The 13,719-nt window shown below is 49.6% G+C and overlaps 1 protein-coding gene across 1 annotated transcript in view; it reads right to left on the reverse strand.

Moving 5' to 3' along the window:
- Positions 1-12,553, reverse strand: part of IL17RD (interleukin 17 receptor D) — a 69,259-nt gene extending 56,706 nt beyond the window's left edge. The window contains exon 1 of the mRNA XM_012765628.3: positions 12,329-12,553. Coding sequence (XP_012621082.2) covers positions 12,329-12,454 — 126 coding nt within the window. The 5' untranslated portion in view covers positions 12,455-12,553. The remainder of the gene's footprint in view (positions 1-12,328) is intronic.
- Between the last annotated feature and the right edge of the window lie 1,166 nt (positions 12,554-13,719).

Below are 13,719 nucleotides of genomic sequence, written 5' to 3' on the forward strand. Positions count from 1 at the left end.
GCAAAAGCAAGCTGCACCCCTCCCCCCGCCTTTGTGTCCAGCATGCATCCAGGCACAAGAGCACCGGCTCGCTGGGCTAGGGGCTCCCACCCCTGCAGCACCCACGTCTGGGCTAGGGGCACTCCCCCCTGCAGCATGCACGTCTGGGCCAGGGGCACCCCCCCTGCAGCATGCACGTCTGGGCCAGGGGCACCCATCCCTGCAGCACCCACGTCTGGGCTAGGGGCACCCATCCCTGCAGCACCCACGTCTGGGCTAGGGGCACCCACCCCTGCAGCACCCACGTCTGGGCCAGGGGCACCCACCCCTGCAGCACCCACGTCTGGGCCAGGGGCACCCACCCCTGCAGCACGCACGTCTGGGCCAGGGGCACCCAGCCCTGCAGCACCCACGTCTGGGCTAGGGGCACCCACGTCTGGGCTAGGGGCACCCACCCCTGCAGCACCCACGTCTGGGCTAGGGGCACCCATCCCTGCAGCACCCACGTCTGGGCCAGGGGCACCCACCCCTGCAGCACCCACGTCTGGGCCAGGGGCACCCACCCCTGCAGCACCCACGTCTGGGCTAGGGGCACCCATCCCTGCAGCACCCACGTCTGGGCTAGGGGCTTCCACCCCTGCAGCACCCACATCGCTGCTTTCTGGCCTTTCACTGGCAGGCCACAGAGGGGACTGCAGACTCAGTGCCAAAAAAGAAAATGTAAAGCAAAGTTGAAGCTCTGAGGACCATTCTCTGGATGCTGAATGTCCCACTATTACCTCTCCGCGTGACATTTCATGGCCAGCAGGGGAGGAGGTCTGGTCTTGAAAGCTAGCTGAGCAAACGCCCAGCACACAGGCCCGCCTGCGCCCTCACAGTCTCTCTGGACTTATGAATAAAAGATGGAGGTTTTGTCTCTGTCGTTTCTCTGGTACCCTGCAAGAATAACAACTTGTCGCTTTTTGACATTTTAACTTAGTTTGAAAAATGACCAATATTAACTTTACATGTCTTGGCCCTTAAATGTGGGGTGGCGTGAAAGAAAAGAAAGATCAGCCATGTAATTAGGTAGAAGATAATAACTCCAGTTAAACTAATGAAACTGTCTGTAAGGAACTCTAATAAAATAATTTAGGCAGCATGCAATCACAGAGCCAAAAGGGAGGAAACTGTCTTTGAGGATATGTTTTGAGTGAAGTGGCCTTTACTGGAAATAAACTTCAATGTTTTCTTAGCACAAAGGAAAGAAATGGCTGGATCTTGGTGTGAGGAAGCACTCAACCGTAAACCTGCCCCGGCCAAACAGAGGTCTTTAATAGGAACTCACATCCACAACTGTATGCAACAAGCCAGGTGAACAGCAAAAGCCTTAAGTATCCTTGAGAAACAGTACTCCTAATTTTGAGAGAGCACAGATGATTTCAAACAGTCTTTAAGGAAAGAGTTTATTACAGGATAGCACAAATGACACCCCACATATTCTTTAGACCCGCAATAAAGGGAAGCCTTAATGTAAAATGCTGCATGTTTTAAAAAACAAATAAACAAGACTAAACTGGGTTCTACCATTAGAAAGATCTCTATGTACAACAAATTCAAGTAGAAAAAAACAAATGTCTTTTATTGCTAAAACTGTATCCACATTTGTTACCAGCTGATTATAAAATACAATGTCGCAGTGTCACCTTTAGAGGGATCCTGCCAAAATATTTAACTTGATCCTAATCATGAGGAAACAATCAAAAATCCAAACTGAGGGACTGTGGACACAAGTGACCTTGACTCTTCAAAATGTGTACGTTATAAAGGACGAAAAAATAGGTGGAGGAATTGTTCTAGATCAAAGGAGACTGGAGAGAGAGGACATTGAAAAGCAATGAGTGATCCTTGTATTCCTCCTGGTACATGACTCGGAAAGAAATCATTAAGGATGTTAAAAGGACAACTGAGGTAAGTGTGGCAAAATGTCAAGAACTCGTAACTCTGGGCAAAGGGGAAACTGGTGTTCATTTTACTGTTCTTTCAACCTTTCCATAGCTTAGAAAACTTTCAGAATACAAAGTATGGGAGAAAATGTACAGTGATGAGGAAGCTCCAGGCATTGGTGATTGGCAACAACTTCATCTTCCTGTTTAGTTTCAGAAAATTTATGCTCTAAAATATTACTAATATTTTAAAAGAAAAATTATATAATCTAAATACAGACTAGGCCCAAGATAAACAATAAATTAATTTTTAAAAACATAGTAACATGACTTGTTATTCACTTGGTTGGGGGAGGTGTGTGCACACAAGCAGACATTTAAGACATTAATGTCTCTGCCTCTGAAAGTCGTAGGTCGGCCAGGCGCGGTGGCTCAGGCCTGCAATCCCAGCACTCTGGGAAGCTGAGGCCTGCGGATCACTCAAGGTCAGGAGTTCCAGACCAGCCTAAACGAGACCCCCTCTCTACTAAAAATAGAAAGAAATTAGCTGGACAACTAAAAATATATAGAAAAAATTACATGGTGGCGCATGCCTGTAGTCCCAGCTACTCAGGAGGCTGAGGCAGGAGGATCGCTTGAGCCCAGGAGTTTGAGGTCGCTGTGAGCTAGGCTGACGCCATGGCACTCTAGCCCAGGCAACAGAGCGAGACTGTGTCTCAAAAAAAAAAAAAAGTCATAGGTCGCCATAAAATCTCGTGTGGTTTTCCCTAAAACTCTCCTCCAACAATTTGTCATTTTCCCTCTCTTCTTACCAGAATTACTCCTAACTTGAGAACTTTTTAGAACTCTTAAGTCCCCTGCCTTCCACCCAAACTCTCTCCCACTATCCACCCCCCTCCTTATTTAATGAGATAAAAGAAATGATCATAATAGTCTTGACCAACTCGAAAACCATGTACTTTTTTAAAAAAAAGTATGACGCTTTAAGTAAAAGGAAGAAAGCTCAGTAGATATGAAATGTGCTCAAGCGAAAAGATGTGGGAGGTAGAACTTGTCTCTCAAAGACTTCAGAGCTCGGGGAGAACAAGGAGAGGCATCGTCTCCAGAGTAGCCTTGTAAGGGCCTGGTGACCGTCACCCTGGGCACAGCGGACACTGGGAACCCGAGAGCTCCTGAGGCCCTAAAGCCACTTCAGCCAGACAACCAGATGTTACAATTTTTTCTGCTTAATGTTGGTAAAACTCCATGACCTCTTTCTCAAATTAAAAAGGCAATGCCATTTTTTTAAGCCGCAGGAGCTATCTTTAGTGAAGACTTCTAAGGGTTTCATTAATTCATAGCCAGCCAACCAGGACTTTTCCCACAGTCTCCCACAAAAAAAGCCCGGGAAGTCATTGATTGCTTGGCTGGATCTGAATATGAACAGAGGTAAGATCAGAAATATCTAGTTCCTCCCACAGGGAGGAAGGCAGGAAAATCAAAGCTGCGCAAAAACTCATTACCGCAGCTGGCCAGCAAATCCACAGCCCCGGAAAGGAGGCAAAGAGCATCTTTGATTCCAGACGGACCTTCAATTGACTTCAGAAAATGCAATGCACGCACAGCGGGGGGAATGAAACAAAAATGAGGCCTGTACCTCTGTTAAAGATCATTTTCATAGAAACTGAGGACTACTGACAGACTGAGATTTGTGTGGTTCACATGATTTCAGAAAGTACAAAATCAGGATGTGCTTAGTTAGCAATTAGCAGTGACTTTTTACACTTTTCTCAAGCAGATGAAACGTGGGCATTCCCAACATCCCCCAAACAACACTCTCCCAGGCATGGCTCCCCCTCACCCCTGCCACTCCCAGCCTCTAGCTAGCATGTGACCCCCAGCAGGAGTGCCAGCGATCTGCAGCGTGAATGAATAAATCGAGTATGATTTTATGCTACTCTCAGCACCTAATGCCACATGATTAGCCAATGCTAAAAAACCACAATTTCAGAGGAAATTTTTATTACAGTTGCTCGACAGACACATCACTTCCTCAGAGAGGCCATTTGAGATATCCACTTGCGACAGCCATCACTCTTATCACCTCATTTTAATTCCCTGCAGAGCACTTTGCCATTCAAGAAACAGGTGCGGCTCTCCTGGGCAGCAGGGACAGCCAGGGACAGCGGACGGAGGAGACAGACAACACACAGACAAGAAACACCGTGGACTTTCTCGCGGGAAAAGCTCCATAGAGGAAACCCTGAGGAGAGGACAGAGCGAGTGGCCAAGTCTGGTGTTCTGTCATCACCTGTCTCCATGGCATGCAAGCTCCAGAAATCAGGGCTGACACGCAGAGCGCACCAGTGCGCGGAGTCGCTGGGTGGAGGGACGGCTGTGTGTCCCTCTGACCAGGCAGTTCCCCAGCAGAGAAACCTTCTGGCCTCCCTCCCGACAGGGCGCGGCAGGCACGCTTCAGGGAGCGCTGCGGTCCGGCGTCCGGCCGGCCAGGCCCTCCAGCTTCGCCCGCCTCGCGCTGTCCCCACCTCCAGGTTCCGCTCACCCGCAAGGCCTTGCTCCAAGTCCCTTCAGTGAGCCTGTCTTCTTCAAACCATCCCCAGCCTTGCCTCTAAGCCTCCCATGAACCATTCAAATGCAATTTCTTCCTTATAAAGAAATTAAGTTTGTTTTTTCCTCACCGCATGGCTACAAACATGGCTGGACATATTCTCACCGAACCTGGAGGGATGATGGAGTCTGTTTGACTTTATTAAATACAGGCTTTGTGGCACATGGTGGTTTGGGGGGAAGTGCGGAGAAGCCTCACAGAGAGGTGGGCCTCCTACAAAGCAGGGAAACTGAGGCAGGGTGAGAAGCCGGAGTTCCTGGGAACAGACTGAGACATAGGCTTAAAAGTCAGGGTTCCTCAGGCGGCCCCAGGCAGAGGCTCAGGCACTCACTTGTCACCAAACTGCTTTTCACACAGCAATTCTAGGAGGAGGAGCGGCAGGAAGCGTGGTTTGTGTTTCTCTGCAGGCAGTAGGGAAGTGTGCGGAGAGGACAGGGAGTTCTCTGTATGGTGGCCTCAGAATCCTTCTGCACCCTCCTGTTCTCCAAGCCCGTTCCTTCGTCTTTCTCCATGCCTGGATGGGCAGCCACTGTGGATGGGGGCCTGGTCCTACTCCCGTTTGTCTTTTCCCTGTATCAAGCCACTGCGACATGACAGAGTAGCTGCTCCAAAACATTGTCTCTTGCCTCCTCACTCCAAATAAGTCTTTTTGAGCTTCAGATTTTAAGCAGTTACAATAAATCCTATCTGTGTGGGTACCCGTACCCAACCCAGAGCAAATGTGCACGCTCCAGAGGAAGGGGGCATAAACTGCCACTCAACAGGGACCACGCTCGGGGTAACTGCTCCCACATTTGCTCTGCGTTGCATTGCATTTTCCTTACATAAAACTGGGAGCCGTTTCAAGGAGAGGAGAAACCAGAAATCACCTGGACAGAATAAAATCACAGGGAAAGGGTTTCTAAACCATATGGCCTGTCTCAGGAAAATGTACCTCTTCATTCCAAGGAGACCTCCTCTTACCCCATTAACCATCCAAATCTTGAGTAAAACAGTCCATCTCAGAAAGAAGTCTGGTGCCATAGCCAGCATTTTTTAACAGGTAACTATTCAAAGGAGGGCAGGAGGGGGACCTACAAAACTGACAAAACAGAACACTTGGAAAAACTCTTAGTTTTTTTTTTTTTGTTTTGTTTTTTTTTTTTTTTGAGACAGAGTCTCGCTTTGTTGTCCAGGCTAGAGTGAGTGCCGTGGTGTTAGCCTAGCTCACAGCAACCTCAAACTCCTGGGCTCGAGTGATCCTTCTGCCTCAGCCTCCCGGGTAGCTGGGACTGCAGGCATGCGCCACCATGCCCCGCTAATTTTTTATATATATATCAGTTGGCCAATTAATTTCTTTCTATTTATAGTAGAGACGGGGTCTCGCTCTTGCTCAGGCTGGTTTTGAACTCCTGACCTTGAGCAATCCGCCCGCCTCGTCCTCCCAAGAGCTAGGATTACAGGCGTGAGCCACAGCGCCCGGCCTGGTGCTTCAATTTTATATGGCTTTTCTGGTAAGTTCAAAACAAGCTTCCTTACAATATAGTAATTTTAATGAAAAGTCTCATGATTAATGTCTATTAGATCAGGTTTACAATAAAGAAAGATAAAATAAAATTACAATTTATTAAGCTGCCATCTATTGCCCTTGCCATCTATTGTTCTTTCAATTTTTAAGGTACTAGCCATGTGCAAATAAGACATTTTACCATCACGTTTACTATAAAACAAATGCTTCTTAAATATGCCCAGTAGAGGTAGCTTTAATTTACACTATTAAATCAGAAAATTTATGTGCCAACTTCCGTTTTAGAAGAGAATTACATGTGTGTTCACATCACAGCTTTATTTTGTCATCCACTCAGTGATTTGTTGAGGACAGATGGTACTTATTAAATATCCCCCCTTTAAATGTTGTAGCCTTAATTAGCTACTTCCACCTTCCCCCAACATTTGCAAACAAGGAACCAAAGAAAAGGAAAGCCATTTTTATCATGGATACTTTGAACAATGGAGTTGCAAACATTAAAATAACAGTTGCTATTAGAAAGTAACAACAGTTTTTTTTAAGTTCCTACACAGTGTACAGATGGAGTTTCGATTTACAGTTTTTGTTATTATAAATAGGTATTTTTTAAAATTGTTCAGTTTTTAGGTTCCCGCCAGGTGTTATCAATTAAGTCTTCTTTTAAGATATTGTTTGGGAAAGGATGAGGGAGTCTCCCTGGAGATAATCTTGGTATTACTTAAGCTACAAACTTCTTACTTAGAGTTCTGAGGGCATAAGACCAAACAGAATCGGCAAGTAGAGAAACAAGTTGAGTATGGTTTTTCTATGAACAGACATCATGCCCTTCCCAGACACCACGAGTTTCCAACTCAACACAGTGAAAAAAATCTGTTGTTCAATGGCTTTAACCTGCTACATGTAGATAAAACGCCCACTGATTTCAATTTATAATTTAGGCATTCCTTCTTTTAAAAAGTAAAAAAAAGTACCCATTTATGCATTGAGAACTTCAAGTGTGAATTATGTCAACAGGCTAAATTTTGAGCAAGATAAGGAGCCACCTCAAAGATTCCCCCCTTGGATTTGTTTCTTCCAGACTTGCCCTGGCTTTAATCCACAGTAAGACTATCTGTCTCAATAGGATGTGATCACTTGAGAGCTTGTGTCTTTTCAGTCAGCCAGTGGCCCTGCCGGGTTTAGAGTGGCAGAGGGGAAGTGGCCTGTTGTTAAACAGAGGAAATACCAAGGCATTTTAATAGAGAGCAAATAGTCCCTTTACTTCCCACTGGGAAGAGCATCAAAGGCCCGGGCACAGGAGACAATGTGTTGGGGGGCCATCAGTCACTTAATCACGAGTCAAGCCCATTCAGAACATCCGGGCAGCCAAGACAAACACAGCCAGAAGGAAGATGCCTCTGTGGCTGGGTACGTCCAGCGCCTGTGGCACCAGCACAGACAGCCCCTGGCTTGCTGAGGGCAAGGAGACCCTCCAAATGTGGGGAGAGATTCGAAATGGAAAAGATCTGGCTGGGTGGCCTGTTAAGCCTCTGGAGGTACCTGAGCCCCTGCTTCACCCCATGCTCTTACAAATGGGTGGGGTGAGGGGTGCCCAAGCTTCTAGAAGCCTAAAGACCCATCCATCAGAGACAGGCATGAGAGGCAGTGGGGAATGAAAGAGGACAACAAAATTGTTGATGGGGTGGCCCCTGCAGCAGCAGATACCTGCTAGGGCACTATATGTGAAAAGTTCTGGGACGGAGGAAGAAAAGGGGCTTGAAAGCTTTTTAAAAAGAAAAAGGAAGAGAGAAAAAACAACCAACACACTTTAGTCCAAAGGAAGCATGAAAAATACTCTAAATAAAGACTTTAAAAAGCATTAGCAGTTCTTTCCTTTGTAGGGAAGCTGTCCGTAAGGTTTGAATCTGATTTGGAGCCTGCCCTGCTCCTTCCTGAGACTGTTTTCCAGACAAACCCAGCTGTTCTGGGAGGAACCCAGTAGGAGTGGCAAGTCCTTTTCACTCCAGGCCTCCTCTTTGGCCCCACGCCAGAGGCACCCACCCCAACCAGAGTGCCCCACACTCTCAGCCAGCCTGACTTCTTCTATTGGTAAGGGCTCTGACAAAGTCTCCACACTGACTCCAAGGCCAGTGAAATCAATTTAAACCCAAACTCTGATTTTAAATGTCTAGAATGTGTCTTCTCTCACCCTTCTGTCTGTGGAAGTCCTTATCTCCTAAAGCAAAAGCTCTCATCCTTGATATAGCATCCGAATCCTCCGAAGAACTTGTTAAAATGCCAATTCCTGGGCACCATCTCAGACCCATTCTGGTCCCAAGAGCCTTGAATCTGTATTTTTAACAAGCTCCCAAGGCAATTCTGACACTGGAAATCCCTGGATGTCACTTTGAGAAACCATGCTTGGAAGGAACAGGTGCAACAGGCAGAATTCGGCAAGGGTGGCTGCTGGTCTTAGTCACAGAGCTGTATTTTCAAATCAGTAAGGAGCACGCAGTAAAGAGCACAATGCCCCAGGTGCTGCAGGGGCTCCCAGGTTGGTTGGATGGATAGGGGTAGGGAGAGAAGGGAGGGGTGCTCAGGAAAGATGGATATGGGCCCGAGGGTTCCCAATTAATTAGGCAAGATGGGCTGGAAGAAAGCCTTGTACTTCTTATACAAACATCGCTCTGAAAAACATATCAACCAGGGCTAAGTAATTTTTAACCAAGAATTCTGTAAGGGACACAAGAGCATCTGTAGCATGGACAACATGGCCAACAAGACAGGAAGACCAGATGCGGGCTTGGGAGTCATAGGCTGCAAGTGAATGAAAATGCATCCAATTCAGAATCAAATAAACATGCCTGGGCCCACAGCCAAGGAGAATTCTTGGATTGGACTTTTATCAGGAACGTAAATTTTAACCAGCTGGGAGCTTCCTTTTTTCCAAGTACCACCCTATTCTTTCCTACCCTTTGAGATGAAGTATTTGCCTTAAATGGGAAACTTGCACTTCACCGTAAAGACAATGCCAGCATCCTGGCTTCCCAAATTCCTGAAGGAGCAGCCTTTTTTAGGGGATAGGAATTGTGTTTCAAGGTTAATGGAACAGAGATGATGTACCCCATTTAGGTGGAGCAAGAAATGGCCCCTCCTCCACCACTGCAGGAAAAGGCACTAAGTAAAAACCTGTGGGAGTAGATTCCTAACTCCTCACTCCATAAATAGGCTTCCCAACCAGCCAGACAAAGGGAGAGGGAACCTCAGCACAAGTGACTGATATAACTAAAATCACCCATCACAATCATTCCACTATAGAGAAGCAACACTTAAGAGCCATTGTAAATGAGGGTGTTGGCTCCTCTGGAGGTTTTACAAATTATTACTTCTTTGGGAAAACAGTATTTATTACTCAAAGAGCAACTTTACTTGGCAAGGGCCCTAAGAGAATTTTTTTTTAAGTAGTTGAGGAAGTGTGCCCACAACTCATTTCTAAAACACTGAGCTGTGTTCAAGATGGTATGAGCCTCCTAACTGCCCCACTATTAATGGGGAGGTTGTGAAACCTGACCACTTAAACCAGGCCAGCTCCTGGCTCCTCTGAGAACAGCCCCAAAGGGTCTGTTAGCAAAGCTGCAGAGAGATGGCTAGCTGCAGTCACCTTGCAAGTCCTGGGAAAATACACACTCCTGCAGGAGCAAGGGTTCCTGGAACAAATGCTCCCTGGAGATCAAAGGGGTCATTCGCTCAGCTCCTCTCCTGCACCCAAATCCTGCCCCTCCTTCTGGGCTCATTTCTGCACCGTGCTGTCCTCTTCTTAGGTTCTGAGTGTGACCCACACCCACAGGGAGCCCTCTCTGGTTTGCATCACATATAACTGACCCTTATTCTTATATGTTCCTATAGCCCCACCTACACTGTAAGCAACCTCAGACCTGAAGCCAACATCTATGGACTGAGTACCTACAATGTGATAGGGGACCCAGATATGAATCAAATACTCTAGTCGCTCTAGTACTTACTGGCTGGCTGTTGACAGACCAACTTCTGGGAGATGTTATCTAGGAAGGTGTGGGCAGGGAAGACTTCCTGCAGGAAGTGATGTGACGCTGAGAAGGGAAGCCAAGGAGGAATAAAGAGAAGAAACCTAGGCAGGAAACACATGTACAAAGGCCTGCTGCAGAGAAGACACTGGAACTTTGTGCTCTGATCTCTCCTCCCACTTCTTAAAATCTATCACTTAAAACAGGATTTACAGGAAGGCAAACAAGATGAATTGGATTCAGCCAAGATTTTCAGGGCTCTGTTTTTGAGGCCACCAAGATGAGGTTCAGTGCCTGTCCAAAGAAACTAGTCTGAAAACAGTGTGAACAAATACTGACAATGCAGTCTGGTGAGAACCAAAGTACAAGGACCTGCATGAGAAGACAAAGCAAGGACATGGCATTCAGGGAGGGCTTCCCTGAGGAGGCGTCACTTGAGCTGAGTCTCAGCCTAAGCAGGGTATTCTCAGGGGAGGAAAAGGCATCCTAGGAGTAGGGAAAAGCATGCCTCGGAAGCATAAAGGACATTAGGAGCTAGGGAGCATGGTAGAAGGGTCTGAGGCTGGAAAGGTGAGTACACAAAGCTGGTGGGTAAGTGGGGCCCATCAGATGCACCAAGAAGAAAGTCCAGGAGAGTAGGAGCCATATATTAGGTTGGGAAGAGCCTGGAATCTGAGACGTGGCCCAGAGGCCTCTATGCTCATGCAGGGAAGAGATAAAGATAGCCAAGGAAAGGACTGGGTAGGCCCAAGGCAGAAGCTGTTGAGAAAATCACCCCCAACTGGGTGTTGTCGTAGAGGGACGGTCAGCATGAGTATGAGGTGACTGGGAAAGGGCCACCATTAGCTCCGTGGGGGTACAGGTTTGGGGGAAGAGAACACATTCCCTTAGGTAGCAAGAACAAAAGCACCAGTTTGGCTGCTTCGGAGCACTACCATACCCACGGCATTAAAACTTCTGAAGTTTTGTGCATTGCCATATGAAGCCGCCTCAGCAACTGCAAAAAACAGCAAACTGCAAACATATACCTATGCTGAATTTTCACATGAAAACTCAGAATAAAATGCCTGTGATGCTGTTAGTTATTCAAAAGCCAACATCAGTCTAGATCCAAAATTTTAGCAGGAGCCTTAAGTCAACACAAGATAGCCTGGAGGAAACCTGGTATCCATTAAAATTTTAAAAATACAACAAGAGTAGTGATGTTTTACTAAAATGGAGAAGAGTAAGAAATGCTATGCTTTACTCAAATAGGAGTGACAGAGCCTAAGGTTACAGTCACTACTGAGAGGGAGATGAGGCAGGGGTAATAACGGTCTGTAGTGCTGCTGTTGGGTCTGACGACATCCCAGCTGCCTGGCTCATACCTGGTTTTCTGCACCGTTTCTCTGAATGTGGGCCAGGTGAGCTGGAGGCACCAGCCTGCGCCCCTAAGGACGCGCCGTGCCCTAGGTCAGAGCTGTGCTGAGGCTGCTTAGGGCCTCCCAGGAGAGGCGCGTCGGGGCTGGCCTGCGCCAACTACCCCATGCCTACCCTTCGTCTCAGCAGTGAATCCTCATTTTCTAAAGAAGAAACTGAGGCTCATGGCTACCCAGAGCACAGCCAAGGTTATGGCCCTGGCTGCCTAAGTCAAAGCCCGCTTTCTCTCCGCGAGGCGCAAGGCCGTGAAAGCCCAGCTGCCGGCCTGGGTGGGAGGCTGGGGCAGGGGTCTCGGCCGCGGCCGGGCGGGCCGTCCCGCCACGTCGCGCGGAGCCGGACGGAGGGCGCCCGGCTCCAGGCGGGCTGCGCGCACGCGGCCGGTCTGCGCGACGCCCGGCGCCCGCCACGGCGCCCAGCCCAGGCCGCCCGTGGCGGGGCCGTCCCCAACGCGGGCGCGCGGCCGGGCCGGGACGCAGCGCTCAGCGCGGGGGTGCGGCCGTGCGAGCGGGCGGCCGGCCGGCGGGAACAAAGCGAGCGCGAGAGGGGCGCCCTCGGCGGAGCGGGCGCGGGCCGGGCTAGACGCCGCTCCCGCTCCGCGGCGCCCCCGTCCGGGCGGCGGGCCGGCCCGCAGACGCACGGCCGGGCGACCGAGGCCCCGGCGGGAACAAAGGGGGCGCCCTGCCGGGCCGCCCGCGCCAGTCCCGGGGCCCCGGGCCGGCCCGGACACACAGAGCCGCGGCGCCGCGCCCGCGGACGGCGGCAGGACGGCGGAGCTGCGGGCCCCGCGGACGGAGGGCGCGGCACCTGTGCGCCGCCCCGCCTCGGCCGGCGGCGGAGGGACGCGACACGCCCGCCGTCCGCGCCTTACCCTCCAGCCGCAGGTGTCGGCGCCCCGCGAGCGGCCCGAGCCGCCCGCGGCCACAGCCAGCTGCGAGCCGTTGAGGCAGGCGTTGACCGTGAAGAAGACGGAGCAGAGCTGCAGCCACGGGGCCATGGCCTCGCACTCGCCCGGCCGGCGCTGCCCCTGGCCCGGCCGCCCGCCGCCGGCCAGCCGGGAGACCGAGGTGGCGCTGGGCTGGCGGCAGGGAGCGGGCCCACCGAGCATGCGCGGCCCGCCCCGCCCCGCCCCCTCCCCGTCCTGGCCACGCCCCTCGGGGCACGGCCGCAGGCGATCGCAGAGACTATGGCAACTGCAGGGGTTTGTTTTGTTTTTTGAGACACAGTCTGGCTTTGTTGCCCAGGCTAGAGTGCCGTGGCGTCAGCCTCGCTCACAGCAACCTCCAACTCCTGGGCTCAAGCGATCCTCCTGCCTCAGCCTCCCGAGGAGCTAGGACTACAGGCATGCGCCACCATGCCCGGCTGATTTTTTCTCTATATATTAGTTGGCCAATTAACTTCTTTCTATTTATAGCAGAGACGGGGTCTCACTCTTGCTCAGGTTGGTTTCGAACTCCTGATCTCAAACGATCTGCCTGCCTCGGCCTCCCAGAGAGCTAGTACAGCTGCAGTTTTTTCCCCTTCATTTAAGGGATCTTATTTTTTAATCCAAAAAATGTATCCACATGATGCCTACTCCATGCAAAAACTCGGGAAAACACAAAGACTATAATAACATTAATTTTAATAATAATAATGTAACAAGCACCTGCTATGTGCCAGGCCCCTTTTTGTATCCTCCCAATCACACAAGGAAGTGTAAGTATTATTGTTATGCTAGTTTTAGGTGCAGAAAGTTTAGGGTGGCGTGGCAGTTAGAGAAATCCTCCACATTTACTACCAGCATCTCGGACTAAAGCCTTGCTTTCTCCACAGTACTGTTCCCTCACCTGTAAGCTAGAACAAGAGTAAGTACCCTACCTAGTCTGGGAAACTCGGTTGGCTGACACACAGCAAGTGCTCCATAAATGCTACGATCTAACATTAACTCATGTAAGGCCACAACAACACTACCTGCCAGACCTGACATTCAAATCCAGATCTGACTAAAAAGAATATGCTCAACCATTATACTTGTCAAACTCACCCTCGTGAAGTGGGTATGATTTCCATTTGTAAGAGGAAGCCGAGGCGCTGAGAAGTGGAGTAGCCAAAGCTATACAGTTTTTGTTTTTGAGACAGAGTCTCACTCTGTTGCCCAGGCTAGAGTGAGTGCCGTGGCGTCAGCCTAGCTCACAGCAACCTCAAACTCCTGGGCTCAAGTGATCCTCCTGCCTCAGCCTCCCAAGTAGCTGGGACTACAGGCATGCGCCACCATGCCTG

Source organism: Microcebus murinus, chromosome 1 (assembly GCF_040939455.1).
Source record: "Microcebus murinus isolate Inina chromosome 1, M.murinus_Inina_mat1.0, whole genome shotgun sequence".
In the NCBI taxonomy this organism is placed as follows: Eukaryota; Metazoa; Chordata; class Mammalia; order Primates; family Cheirogaleidae; genus Microcebus; species Microcebus murinus.